Below are 14,754 nucleotides of genomic sequence, written 5' to 3' on the forward strand. Positions count from 1 at the left end.
AATGGAGGCAAAAAATGAATTCACTTTTTGAAAAATACCTCAAAGAAATTAATAAGTTATACGGGACAAATGAGAGTTGTTTTTATTGACTTTAGATGTCTCTGTTGGGTTATTTTATACACCCTTCATATTTATTGTAGAAACATTTCAAGATTTTCATTCTGTGTAACACTTAATTTTTAATACACGTCCCATAACGACTTTACAAGTTGAATATCTGCTCGGTTTAAACAATATACTGCACTGCAACAACACTGTTGCACAAAGGTTAAATTAGCTCCACTTTGATCGGCAACATCATCACAATAGCTGAGTGGAGAAATACTATTTTTATTTCGGTTATCAAATTTTGCTATCATATGCTGCTTGTACTGTTGAACTGAAACAACATAAAAGCTTGTCGTCTTTGCACTGAGTATACTGTACAACTCCAGCTAGCAGGGAATGTTCCCACTACATTGGCTTATATTCCCTATGAGTTCTGATAATGTTGCAAGACACGGTTCTGAGTGTAGCATTCAAAGAAGATCTTAAGGATGTTATCGATTTGAATAATGTTCCTTTTTTGTTATCTTTTAATGAAAAAAGAACATTTTGTCTTTAATGTTCACAGGATGTTTTGATAATATTCTTTGGGTAACAGACAAGGTTTTGGGTTTAATATTCAAAGAACATCTTAAAGATGTTTATCGGTTTAAAAATGTTCCTTTTGAACATTTGAACATTTTGTCTTTAACATTCACAGGATGTTTTGATAATGTTCTTTAGGGAAAAGATTCTTGAATGTTTTCTATAAAATGTTCCTATAATATCTCTTCATAACAAAGAAGCAATTTTCTCAAAGCAACATGTAAAGAATGTTTTCAGGATGTTTCTGATGCCTCAAATCACAAAATGTTTTATTTTAGAATATTCTGGTGATATTTAATTAGAACAAAGGTAGAATGTTTTATCTTTAACATTCAAAGGATGTTCTGATAACATTCTTTGAGTCACAGATTATACCTTCATAAGTAACAAAGTAAATTTACTTGAGTACAGTACTTAAGTACATTTTTTAAGTATCTGTACTTTACTTGAGTATAATTTTTGGGGGAACTTATTACTTTGACTCCACTACATTCAGAAGACAATTATTGTACTTTGTACTCCACTACATTTTTATCAATGCACTAGTCACTCACTACTTTTGCTTTGAAGTCAGCTCATGAATTTCCTTCTCTTTTCTGATATCTGATCCCTAAGACAGTAAAATGTGTTTGTGTAGTTCTGTTTGTCTCAGTGGTTTAGTCGTACCTGTATATCGTGCGACTCCACGGTTGCACATGGAACAAACACAGAGCAAATTTTACTCAGATTCAGTGATGATGGCTATAATTCTCCACCTGAGCACACATGTCCATATCTTCAGCCTGTTTTAGAGGTTTTTGAAATGAAGAATGATACGTATCATTTGAAATGTTCCCCCTGTTTCCCATTCTGCCCAAACATACAAAAATTCACTGTCCAACCTGAGAAAGCGTGTTGAGCTACGTAACATTTGTTTCATTCCAGATTAACATCTCAAACTAAGTTGTCTGTGCTTGGAGTAATATAGTTTCTGTTTTTATTCCATGGTATAGTGTTTAGAGATTTCAAGTAATGGTTTCTAAATTTACATAGTGTAACAGAATGTACTCCTGTATGTATTCTTGACTGCACTTATGAAAATACAACATTTTGAGATATTCTAAAAAGTACTTTGAATACTTAAGTATTTTTAAAAGCAAGTACTTCAGTACTTGAACTCAAGTAATAATTTGACAGAGCAACTTTCACTTGTAATGAACTAATATTTGACATGGAGGATCTATGACTTAAGTAATGAAGCTGTGTACTTTGTCCACCACTGGATATGGTGCATACAGTAGGCTACAACTTCCCTCCCTCTGATGTGATTTTGCATTGTTTTACCTCGTGTGATGTGACACCCCTCCAGCAGGGGGCAGCACTTCATCATTCTGACCCTTGAGCGACTAACATTGCGTTCCAGGAAGAAGAAGTCAACGCTTAGAGGAGGAAGAGGATTGAAAACAGGAATAACGGCCTGACGCAGTTAGGCTGAGGTTATATGTTTGAGGATATACCTTAAAGTAATGGTTAACTGTAGCGGACTTTGGATGCTGCGGTCTGAAGTATCCACGCCGGTGTACAAGGTCTGTGTTTTAGATACAGACAGCAGGTAGTCGAGTCTGCTGTTAGATTCAATCACTGTTGTTTTATCCTGTTATTATTAGGAGACATGCAGCGGCCGCCGAGCTCCTCTTATCTCTGAACTCGATGATCATGAACTCTTTCTCCACGACAGGAAGCTGCAGTGTTTTATAACCATAGACTGGATTTAATTAACGGTTATTCTGAGTAATGGCGACCGACTTTGTGAAGACTTTTGTGCGGGTGTGTAAAAATCTACAAGACCCCTGCCATGTAGCGAGGTTTCAACAGTTATGCGGCGTTCAAGGGACGTTTCCTGATAAAGCCACCAAGCCGGACAGTGGACGCTCGGAGCCGGACTACCCCGGGTTGAGGAAGAGGGTCCAAAGCTCTGACGCCAGTGTTGGTAATGGAGCAGCCGGGGACGCGACCTCAGCGCAGGTCAACGGGATGCAGGGGGACAACACCTCTCGGCCCGATGGTCCATCAGAGGCAGCTAATGCCGACCCAGACACCACCAGAGCCAAACCCCTCCGGAGGAACTCCCTCACAGGTGATGTGGGTCAAGAGTTCCTGATCCACAACAAGTTGCTCTTCTACCTGTTCACGTTCGGGACTGAACTGGGCAACGAGATGTTCTTCATCATCTTCTTCCCCTATCTCTTCTGGAACATCGATGCCCTGGTCAGCAGGAGACTCATCGTGGTCTGGGCCTGGAACCTGTTCGTGGGACAGTCCACCAAGGACATGATCCGCTGGTCCCGGCCGGCTTCCCCTCCTGTGGTGAAGGTGGAGGTCTTCTACAACTCCGAGTACAGCATGCCGTCCACACACGCCATGACAGGGACAGCCATACCTTTCTGTCTCTTCATGTTGACGTATGGGCGCTGGGAGGTGAGACACGTCTCTTTGAACACAATGTAACAATGCAGATAATTATAAGGTCCACATAAAGGAATGTATAGCTTGAGTGCAGACAGACATGAGGCTTGTTAACCCACATGACAAAGGAGTCAAATGCTTCTGGGCGCCATACTCCAGATTGTCAGGGTCTATATACTCCAGACTGACAGGGTCTCCATACTCCAGACTGTCAGGGTCTCCATACTCCTAACTGTCAGGGTCTCCATACTCCAGACTGTCAGGGTCTCCATACTCCAGACTGTCAGGGTCTATATACTCCAGACTGACAGGGTCTCCATACTCCAGACTGTCAGGGTCTCCATACTCCAAACTGTCAGGGTCTCCATACTCCAGACTGTCAGGGTCTCCATAGGCACCAGATGAGCTGTTTGGACCTTTGAGTTAATGTTGCTTGATAAAATGGAAATTGATCACTATGCCCTTTCTTCAAAGCCTGAACTAATAATCACTTGATGAGCTAACCAAGAGTGATACTGATAATTTGCCTATATATTGAAAGCTCCTGTGAGGAGTCTTTATCTGCCTACAGAACTCAAGTCAACTCCACTTTATTTATATAGCACCTTTCATACATAAAAACATTCTGCTTCACAGAATAACAGAGAGACAGACAACAACAGCAATAGTAAAATTATAAAAGGCAGGATTAACAATGAAATACTTAGAAATAAAATACATTCAATACAATAAATTAATAGAATAAGTAATAGTGGAAAGAAAAGTTAAAAATAAGGTAGCATTAACAAGATCAGAAGAATACAAGAAATAAATACATAAATAAATAATTAAATAAGATGAATAAATGTTAAAGAAATGATTCAAATAATAATAATTCAAATAATAATAAAATAATAATGCAGTCCAGGGCTTTAAATAAATTACTCCAAATTAAAAGCTAGATTAAAAAGGTAAGTCTTAAGTTTTTGTTTAAAAACACCCAGAAAGCTTGCCGTTTTCATGTCCAGAGGCAGAGAGTTCCAAAGATTTATATAAGGCATTATGTAATTTTTCATAAGAAAATGCTACTTCCACATGAAATACAAAATCAACTAGAGATGAAATGCACTGCTTTGTCTACAAGGGGAACCAAAATTACCACAAACTAAGCGAATAAGTGACATCATTGTCTTTGGGTTTTGTTCCTGGTCAGACAAAAAACATGCTATTTAAGCTTTTTGAGCACTTCTGCTCTTAACTCCTCTAAAATGCGTCGTATTTTTATAATAACTTTTAATTTTTATTTATCTGGCACCTTTAAAAACTTTGGTTTACATAGTGTTTGACATACAGCAGGGCATGCATCAGATTAAAGCACAAGAAACCAACAGCAAAAAGTGCCTGAACAATTCAACTCAAACATCAAGAACACAAAGAGAACCCAAACAACGATTTTACCCGTCATCACAACAACCCAACAATATGAACTGAGACCAAAGGGAGCAAGAAATCGAGACGATTAAAGCAATGAAAGGAAAGAAACAAGAAAAAAGCTGTAAAAAGGAATAAAGCAACAGGGAGTAAAAGTAATAAGGTGAACTAAAAGCAATACAGAAATATAATCAACAATAAAGACAAATCCTTAAAAGATGAAGGAGAAATGAAAGAAATTAACTAAATAGATGAATGAATCTTGTTACTCTGAGCTTAGAAAGTCTTTAAGTTTCCTCCACAATCGCCCTTTTTGTCCTCTCTCGAAGGCAAATATCTTAAAGTGTAGCCCTGTATTGAAACTGTTTATTGACTTAGTTTATTTATTTAATATTTTTCAGGGAAGTGTTCCGGCTGACCCAAGCTGTACTTAAAACAAATCGGATGCACACACTGCACACACAGAGTGGGAGGAACGAGGGGTAAAATGGGGCCCCCGATGGTGTTAATCCAGCTCTGAGCCTGTGTACAGTGTGGTGCTAGAAATGTGTTACTTGGTGCAACCTAATACATATTACTCCTTCTTATCGTTGCATCAAATATCAGTGTTCTAGCCCTGATCCACGAGATATTCACATGATGTTTTTATATCAAAAGAGGAAGTTTGCACAAAAGATCTCTGATGGCAACGGTGGCGGTAAAAAGCACACATGGTATTCTCTCTGTACCATTAATTTAGTGGGTCAGTCAGAAAAAGCATAAACTGTCTTCAGATCACTTTGAGTCCTTGAACTTGCAGCTCCTCAGCTCCATGCGACACAAAACATTGCTGTCCCAACATACTTTACACAACCTAACAGGGTGTGTCAGAGAGGTGAAGAGTGCAGAGTTAGAATCGTGTTTTAAGATAAACAAAAACTTGCCGTTCTGCATTGTGAAAGAGAGGGAAGGGAAGAGAAAGTCTGTGTCTCAGTTAGTGCAGATTAAGAAAGTAAGACAAATGAGGAAAGGGGAGCACTCATTATCCTGGGACTTGGTGTTTAATTCTGGTTAGGATCAAAAAGAGATGAGTTTTGCTTCATAGAGGGGTTAATAAAGGTTAAAGATAGGTGTAGTATCACTAAGAAATCATAGATAGGACAGGTCACTGAGCTCAAAGCAATGAGACGTGTTCCCGAGCTGATATTGCTGTTATACGGTTTGGATTTTACTCCAGCACGGCCGTGCGAAGAGATAAAGGATGTAGAGCAGTAGTAAGACCAGATTATATGGCAACATAATGATATGATAATACAGTAGACAAAAAAAATGCCATATAAAAATAGTAAGCAGTCCATGACTCACTTTACAACACATATAAATTCAGGCTTATTCAAGTTCAGGTTAACAATGTAAAAACTTTCACCAAGGCAGGAGTCTGCAAAGGAAAGGTGTGTGGGAAGGGCGTTACATGTAAAGAAAGAGCTTTATATTTTGTAGACATTTATAAGGTTTTGTCTTAAGTAGTGAACCCAAATGGATTGATGAAAGGCTGAATTTGAATTTAGGTTTGACGAGCAGATTCAGGTTGACATTAAAGACTGTTAAATCCTTTCCCCAAGTGTCCAATCTCTCCAGAAACAGAAGCCCTTATAGTATTTTCAAAGTGCTGCATTAATGGCACACAGTGCATTCCTTTCCTCTGTCACACCCTGTGTGTATCCTGTGTTTCAGGATTTTTCTTGTACTCTTTTAGTTAAGTCAGCCTCTGCCTGCTTCCTGTGCTCTCTGTACACTGCAAAAAAGGGTAGCTTAAATATAGGGTAAAAAAACTTAGTTCAAGGTGAAAAATTCTTAAAAGTAGTGAAATTATCTGTCCATGCAGCAGGTTCATTTTATGATAAGAAATCTTAAAATGAGATTGTTAAATTTAGGAATAAGCAGGCTCTGAAAAGTATTGAAAAGAGTTGAAATAAGTAGAATATGCTGATTTTTAGCTCAAACTGCTTGAAAATGAACTTCCTACAGCACAGTTATAAGTGAAATATACCGAATATAAGCAAAGGGAATCTCATTCATTTATTTTGTGTACTTAATTTGAGTAAATTAAGGCCTGGGGACAAGAAAAACAACACCAATTTAAGTAAAAATGACTCACTATTAGAAAACTATGATTACGCTGTTTCTTGATATAAACTGGCTCATCTTAAAATAAACCCTAATCCATCCTAACACTAAAACTAAAATCTTTAAACCAGTTCTTATTCTTAGAATATACCTCTTAAATGTTTCTACAGAAACCACAACAGCAACCTGGATTACTGGCAACGTTTAATAAATGTAGGATTAACAACATATAACATCAAGAACAGTATTACACGTTGCTCAGGGTTGATGCATACTTTATTTCAAACAGTCTTTAGAGCAAAACCAAAACAATATATATATTACCATTTTGCACAGCAGAAAAATTTGCAACCAATAAGATACAAGCTGAATTGTGTCTTGAATAGATGCCTTATGTGTTATTCTTAATGCTGTGTATGTTTTTTTTTAAATAACCTGGTGCAATTTTATCCGTGCAATAACTTACCTATCCATTTATAAGATAGAGGTGTACATAGTGTGTATATATCTGTAAAAGTTGCCATATTCTATTTTATTCTATTTTATTCTATTCTATTTTACCTTTATCATTGCTATTATTATTGTTATTGTATTTTTTAACTATGTTAGTACATTGTTGTATTCCCCTGTCCCGTGTTGTGAGCTGCTGTAACAAAAGAATTTTCCCCAATGGGGGACCAATAATAAAGTATATCTTACCGTATATATCTTGTATATCTTAAATCAAGCAACTTGAAGTCGTTTCTCAATCTTGGAAAAAGTTTTGTGAGACAACCAATGTAGCTTATTTTCATTCACTCAATTTAAGATTCCCAGACTAACTGAGACAAAAAAGACATAATCAATTTAAGATTCAGCCATACATACAAAGATTAACAACAAGTAAATAACTTTAAAAACAAGGTCATTCATCTAACATGTCTCAATCCAAGAATTCAAATCCTTGCAAGTGCCGAATTATTTGCAGTGTACATCTTCAAAAAGAAGGAATGCATTAATCCCATTTCTCAAAAACAAAGTATACTTCAACCAAAAGCCGAGCACTATGCTGAGGAGGCTTATGTTTACACGTTACGCACATTACAAACTTCTTATACTACACAAAGACTGTGAGACTGCACATGGGCGGTTGTCTGCATGAACTTCACAGAAGTTCACGTTCAGAAGTTCAGAAGCCACGTTCACAGAATTCAAGGAAAGAGAAACGTTTCACAGAAGGAGGTTACTGAAGGTAAGATAAGCAGAGGGAACATTCAAATCGTTGGGTCAGTCGTGTTATAAAGATTAGCTGGGCCAGTGTTTTACCACAGGGACGGTAATGAAGATCAGTTGGTCACCATGTGGGTCATTGTGAAACGTGTTGCAGATATTCTCTGATGAAGACATCTGTGGTTTGGTTAAAAATCAAACCACTTAAAGAGTTTCTATGACATTTTTTTTCACATTATCATATTTCTGGTTAAAAGTTTTGCTTGAATCCATTTAAAGAACAATACATATAGATCAGCAAAGAGACCAGGGGTGCTGCTGTATCCACCATAATGAGCACAATCTGAAAATACCTCACAGGAGCTTTAACATGATGTCTTTTTGCTCTCTTTCATCCCTAGTACTCCTTCCTCTTTGGCTTGTCTGTGGCTCTCAGTTGGAGCATCCTGGTCTGTGTGAGCAGAGTCTACATGGGGATGCATTCTATTCTGGTGAGTATGAGATGAAACACATGAAATATAACTCATCCCTGATGGAGATGAGAATTATCTTGAGAATAATCCCTGAGGAGACTTGTGAATAACAGATGAAAAAAGAACACTTTAGGATACCTGTGCATCGTGTGCATGTGGAACATGTGCATTTCTGTAAGTGGACTTATCACACACACAGGAGCTTTTAATATATGATTTGTGGAAATGTTCTCAGTGATAGACCCAATAAACATATCACAGCCAGTAGATAAGGTTCCATTAGATTCGGTGGCTAGGCAACTGGTGATAGCAGATCATGTTTATGTTGTACGAATACCTCAAAAGTGATGCCGATGTTTCCATCAGCAGCGTATCTGATTCCACAGGAGATAAAAGGACTGTATAAGTTATTTATACCTTTATGAAGAGATAGGAGAGTGGATAAGTGGTTGGAAAATTTTAGGAATGAAATGCTGTCATTCTTCAAGGGCAGTGAATCTGCTTCAAGGACTGTAGCCTCTGTGTACATGAGGCTAAACCAAGCTAAACTGCCCCCATATGACTCTAGCTTTAATGAAATGTCTCGATATCAGGGCTGCCTTTTTGTTTATTTGATGCAGGAGTGCTGGAGTAATAAAGGCCAAAAGAGTCCAGACCTTGTTTGAATTTCTTGCAGGATGTTAATTAATGACTATAACCCATAGACTGCATAAAATATGACCGTAGGATCCGTTACCTCACCCATCTGTTTCTGAAGCGCTGTTTTGAGGCCAAACGTCGGCGGAAGCCATATTGCTGCTGTTGAGCCAGTGTGACTTAAAGAGGTGGGCTTTGAGCCTCCTAGCCAACAGCTACAGTGTTCCCGCAGTCAGCTGTGCCTCTCATTGGAAGACTCGTAATCTCAATATCTTCAAAATTGCTGTGTTAGAAAAAAATCCACCCCCCTCACAGTTTGAGCTGATCGAGAAATGAGCTATCCAGACTACACTCGTCTTTTGTACCAGGCTGTAAACATGTTTATTTCTGCTGTAAAGATCGTCTTTTTTGAATTGGTGTGTAGGTGGTTTCCGGTACTTCCGGAGCCAGCCTCAAGCGGATCCTCGATGAACTGCAGTTTTTAACACATCCGCATCGGACTCATATTTTTAGACTGGAGGTTGCCGCTTGTTGTAACCCTCAATTTACACAGGATGCGCAGCGTTGCGTTATGGCTGCACCTTATATACGCAGGCACGAGGATCCCATGCAACATCTGCCAATTTCAAAATAAAACACCATATACCGACTCTCAACTATTTAAAGATCGTTTAGATCAGAAATACTGCTGTTATTTGCGGTTATAGATGTAAGCTACAAACAGCCGCTTATCTGTGATCCAGGTCAACTACAACAGGATTTTAAGATGACAACTGTGTCAGAAGGTAACAGGGCAACAGAATTATTCATATTAACAGAAGTCTGCCATTGAAAGATGTTTAGTAGTGACTTATAAATACAATTGTCCAAGCTGTGGTAATGCCAAGGGAATGCGTAAATATGACTATAACTTGTCAAAATTGCTTCTCACCCTGCATCTTTATGGATTGAAATAACTTGTGTTTCTATATTGCAGGAGGTGATCACTGGCTTCCTCTACACCCTTCTTATTCTAGCCTTCTTCTACCCAATTCTGGACAAGATCGACAACTTCTACATGATGGACCGCTTTGCTCCTCTTGTGATCATTATGTCACATGTCAGTCTGGGACTTGTGGCCTTCTCTCTGGATTCCTGGAGCACCTCTCGGGGCGACACAGCTCAGGCTCTGGGTACCGGGGCAGGAGCCGCTTTGGCCACTCATGCGAACTATCAGCTAGGGCTGCTTCTGGATCCACCGCTGTCCTCACTTCCTCTAACTCTACCATCACTCAGCGTCAGCATGGTAGCCCTCTCCCTGCTGCGCTTCTTCATCGGAGTCGCTGTCATCCTCGTTACCAGGATGGTTATGAAAGCGGTGACTATTCCTTTTTTGTGCCGACTCTTCGGGCTGCCGACAGATGACGTGAGACAGGCTAGGCAGCACATGAAAGTCGAGTTGCCCTACCGTTACATCGTCTACAGTGTTGTTGGTTTCAGTTGTGTCAGTGTGGTGCCTCTCATCTTTAAGATACTGAACCTTGCCTGAGTGTTTCGTGCAAACTGTCATTTACTGCTGACATGTTCACCTACATGATGAAGGCAAACAGCACTTACAGAAACATGCTGCTTGAAACTGAAATACAGGATAGTATGGTGATATTCTATAGTTTGTAATGTTGTCAGTATTCCTCTGTGCCATAAACGTGGTTTAAAATGTATTTTAAAAAACAAACCACGTGGTCTTATTGGATGACATACTCCATCATGAAGAGAATGGGTAATGTAGTTTTTTTCTGAGTTTAACCCTCATACACCATTCTCATTAAATACAACACAATTAAATCTGCAGCTGAAACTAGCCCCCCCTAAAAACAGTATTTATTTCTTTCAGTGTTAACTTGGAAACTACCAAGAGAGTAATTTAGACTTTTTAAATAATGAAGTATTTATTTGTGACCCTTTTAAAAACATTTTTAGTCTTCATTAGTAACCAACGGGTTCAGGGTGGGAGCCCAAGACTGAAGGGATTCAGAAAGTATTAATAGACTGATCAAAGTATTGATTTTTTTACTGTTTGTATTGTGTGTTGATGAAAACAACAATATAGAACATCACCAACCTTATCCTTAAACATCCATCTGATGGCAACACCTTATAGTGTTAACTGGAACTTCAGAAATACAGAATCTATCAGTTGTGCTGTAACGATGCTTGCATTCATTATTGAGGAATATATTGCACATTTCTGTCATTTGATGAAGAAATTTCATATTTTATTGGAGGATTAGACGCTCTAAGAATAAACCAAACTATGAGTCAGAGGTGTGTGAATCTACTTTTAATTTGTTGCTGTTCTTCAATCAAGTCAGCCTGATAGCATTGAGATACTGGAAGTATTTTATCTCTCAGGCGTCAGGGTAATTATGTGCTCTTTATTTAAAAATGAAGATTTCTCCTCGCTCTTTGAGAGGGACCAAGGTTTGAGCACAGTTATTTACATGATCATAGTAAGAACTCTCATCGCCTCTTTTTTGTACTTTTTCTTTGTGCTTGTTTAAAAAACATTTGCATTCTTCATCCTAATGTAATTGAAGTACACTTGAATAATCATTTGAATGCATTAAATCAAAATAGTATATATTTTTAATGAAGTATTTTGCCATATCTATTAACAAGAGCTGAGCTGTTCTGGAAAAACCTAAATTTATACCATTCAGAATTGGTTGCTAAGAGTTCAATCAAGAGATATTTCTACTGCCCTCCAGAGTATAAAAGGTGTCTTCATTGTTTCTTATTTGCTGTTGTATTTTTCCAATAATGCTTTACTCTCATGTCCATTTCAGAAAACTAATGCCTAAGCATTTATACTCGTATCATCATCCAGCACTGATGGAAAATGTAAAGGTTTATTATTACCATCCATTCTCCCATCTATTTCCTTTTTTATGCAAGGACTGTATGTTATGGAAAAATATATATACGGACAATAAAATATTACAACATGGAATCAAAACAAACATTTTCATACATTTAAAAAAAAAAATCATAATTAGGTGTCTGTCTTACAAAGAAAAGTATAGAGTGGGCTGTTCAATCAGTAAGTCTGGGATTATGGTCCAGTGTGTGTTCTACTTTTGGATACTTTGATCATAGATTACATGTTATCTGCTGCTGCTTTGCTGCCATGAGATTTTCTGTAGGTTTGAAAATAACCTTTGATCTGTCGCCAAGAAATCAGTAGTTACATACAAAAGAAGAAGGTAATGTGTTTGAAATAAGACTTGTAAAGATGACAAAAGGGAAAAAACATAAAACTTCCAATTTTTCCTTATTTACTTTTTAAGGTAAAAAACAATGTAAATAGTGAAAGAAGACACAGCGGAGGCAGTGTGGGGTCACATTGGGTTCATGCTTAACCTTTGAGCTATTTAGATAAGGTTTTAGGTCTTTATCTGGTTTGTAACCCACACGCACATTCAGCCTGATCACATCTCTTGTCCTTGCTGTCCTTACAAACTGAACTTTGTGTGATGGCTGGATTTGATATCCTAATCTAAAGAATTTACAGAGGTCAGCACAAGACAGGTCTCTGCCCTGGCAACATTTACCTTCATACATAACTAAAGGGATAATGCATAGTGAGAGTCAGTTTCATCGCTCACTTGAACCTTAACCGGGTCTCAGCCTAAAGGTCTTCCTTCACCATGACCCACTTTACAGAACCAACAACCTTCTCACAATGAGGTGGCAGCAGTGCTAACTACAATGCTACTTTACAGTACTTTTTAGGGTGCATTTAGTTTTCATTACATTTTAGTATTTCAACAGTGTGGTCCACACTCCATTGGCTCCACACTCATTATCCCAGATGGGATTTGACCCCAGTTCCAGCCTGCTAGGAGGCCGCAGTGCTAACCACTGCACCAATGTGCCACCTTTCAAGTCTTACCTTGTTAAGTTAAGTTTCTTGCCAGTACATTACAGCAATTTCAAACATGTGGTTCACACTCTAATAGAAGGAAACAAGATCATCATGGCGTCTTACAGGGACACCCTGGCAAAGACTTAGACCCAAACGCTTGTTGTTAGGCAGCCGACCTTTTTTTTTTTTTTTTTAAATAAGTGGTAGTAATTCAAAGTGGGATCCATAATGGAAGGAAGCCAGAACATTTTGGCTCCACTTAAATGGTTCTAACAGGATTTAAGGTGCGGCAGCAGTGCTTACCCACAGTGCTATTATGCCATCTTGCTGCCATACCTAAGGTCTTTCTATTTCCTGTACACAATGGCAGTTTCATAGAATCCACTCTGGACAAGAAGCAATAAGAAGCTTGAAATTTGTATATGTCCACACAGGAAGGCTGCAACTTACATTTAAACCCAAAACCAGCTTGCCATGAGGCAACATTGGTAGCCATTGCAGCCTTTCAATGTTAACTTGCTTAGGTTAATTTACTCACCAGTACATTATGAAGATTCAAGTGTGGGTGTAGTACAGAGGTGACAAGTAACTGTGGCGCAGCCTACGCTTTTGTCCTTACTGCCATTTTTTCCCCTTACATTACTTTTACTTTTATACTTTAAGTAGTTTTGAAACCAGTGCTTTTACACTTTAACTTGAGTAAAAAGCTTGAGTTGATACTTCAACCTCTACAGAAGTCTTTTTAAACCCTATCTATACTTCTACCTAAGTAATGAATGTGAATACTTTTGACACTTCTGGTGTAATAGGAAGCCCAAACATTCTGGCCCCACATGGGAAGGCCCTTACAGGGATTTGAACCCCGATCCAGCCTGCTGTGAGGCAGCAGTGCTAACCCCTGCATTTTAGTACCTTAATTTCAAAAGCTAGGTCTAAACTCTAGTTTGAGAACCTGTTCATGCGTATAAGTACTCATTTATATCATGGTTATTTAAAACTTGAGTCAACACTTTATTGGAGGAAGCCAATCTTGAGCACCAGGGGGACACGATGCTCCAGCATCAATCACTGGCTCATTCAAAGAAGATATAGTCAGATTGATTCTTTTGTACAACCATTTTGCACACTTAGCAGGAGTGAGAGGGGACAGTTTACAGATTTTATTCAGATGAAGAGTTCAGAACCATGTTATTCAGTAAAATGTACTTTACTTTATGTTTATGTTTGTTAATGTTTATTTATTTGCACAATCAAAAGAAAATACACACAAAAAATAGCAAAGATGAATAATATAATGTGCAGGAAGAGGCAGAAAACTCAGAGAGCTTATTGAAGCCTCCACCCAAATAGTGTTCTAATGTCAAAAATGAATAAAAAAAATACTAAATTGACACATAAAGACAATAGTTGATAATAAAATAAATAACATAAGAATATACAAAATTAACAATGAATATAAATACAGTTATTACATCAACAGAATTCAAAAGTACAAAATATGAATATGATGTGTATGGACACCTACTTCTGACAGTTATGAACATAAACCAGTCTATGTTTCCATTTCAGGCCCATTGAAAATCAGGGACAGTGTGCCTTTTTTCCTTTGACACCCATGAATTCAGGTTGGCTAAAAATGATCTACAAAACTATACTTAGAGAGTGGCAAGAAAAAAAATCAATAGTGTTTTATTTACTTCAATGTGGGTCATTGTTTCTTTAAGAACTTTTTTTTTCGAGCAACATTTTCAAGCTTTTCCAATGCCATGTTGAGCATTCCCAAGTCACCTACGCAGTGAGTCCATGCCACCTACTGTTTGGCTGTGAGTACACTTGTTTCCCATGTCCCAGCTAAATCAAGGAGCAGTCACTTCATACCAAAACTAGACATCTTTTTTTAGCTAGATCTTAGCGCTTTTCTGGTATAAACTCATGCATGGA

General features: G+C 38.1%; 1 protein-coding gene across 2 annotated transcripts; it reads left to right on the forward strand.

Annotated features, from left to right (window-relative positions):
* Positions 1–2,019: 2,019 nt before the first annotated feature.
* Positions 2,020–11,210, forward strand: LOC117824236 (sphingosine-1-phosphate phosphatase 1-like). 2 transcript variants are annotated; one of them, XM_034699680.1, is made up of 4 exons: positions 2,020–2,195; positions 2,277–3,087; positions 8,202–8,291; positions 9,886–11,210. In XM_034699680.1, exons 2-4 carry the CDS (start codon positions 2,404–2,406, stop codon positions 10,435–10,437), a joined length of 1,326 nt encoding a protein of 441 aa, XP_034555571.1. In that variant the 5' UTR covers positions 2,020–2,195; positions 2,277–2,403; the 3' UTR covers positions 10,438–11,210. The 2 variants fall into 2 exon arrangements, with proteins under 2 accessions (XP_034555571.1, XP_034555570.1); XM_034699679.1 differs by having other exon boundaries at positions 2,020–3,087.
* The last annotated feature ends 3,544 nt before the right edge of the window (positions 11,211–14,754 follow it).

The sequence above is a fragment of the Notolabrus celidotus genome, chromosome 13 (assembly GCF_009762535.1).
Source record: "Notolabrus celidotus isolate fNotCel1 chromosome 13, fNotCel1.pri, whole genome shotgun sequence".
Classification (NCBI taxonomy): Eukaryota; Metazoa; Chordata; class Actinopteri; order Labriformes; family Labridae; genus Notolabrus; species Notolabrus celidotus.

Bases quoted from the DNA above. Each gene is read 5' to 3' on its own strand.
- LOC117824236 (XM_034699679.1), top strand. From the start codon at position 2,404: ATGGCGACCGACTTTGTGAAGACTTTTGTGCGGGTGTGTAAAAATCTA. The intron at 3,088-8,201 runs GTGAGACACGTC...TTTCATCCCTAG, and splicing joins TGACGTATGGGCGCTGGGAG to TACTCCTTCCTCTTTGGCTT. The intron at 8,292-9,885 runs GTGAGTATGAGA...TCTATATTGCAG, and splicing joins TGGGGATGCATTCTATTCTG to GAGGTGATCACTGGCTTCCT.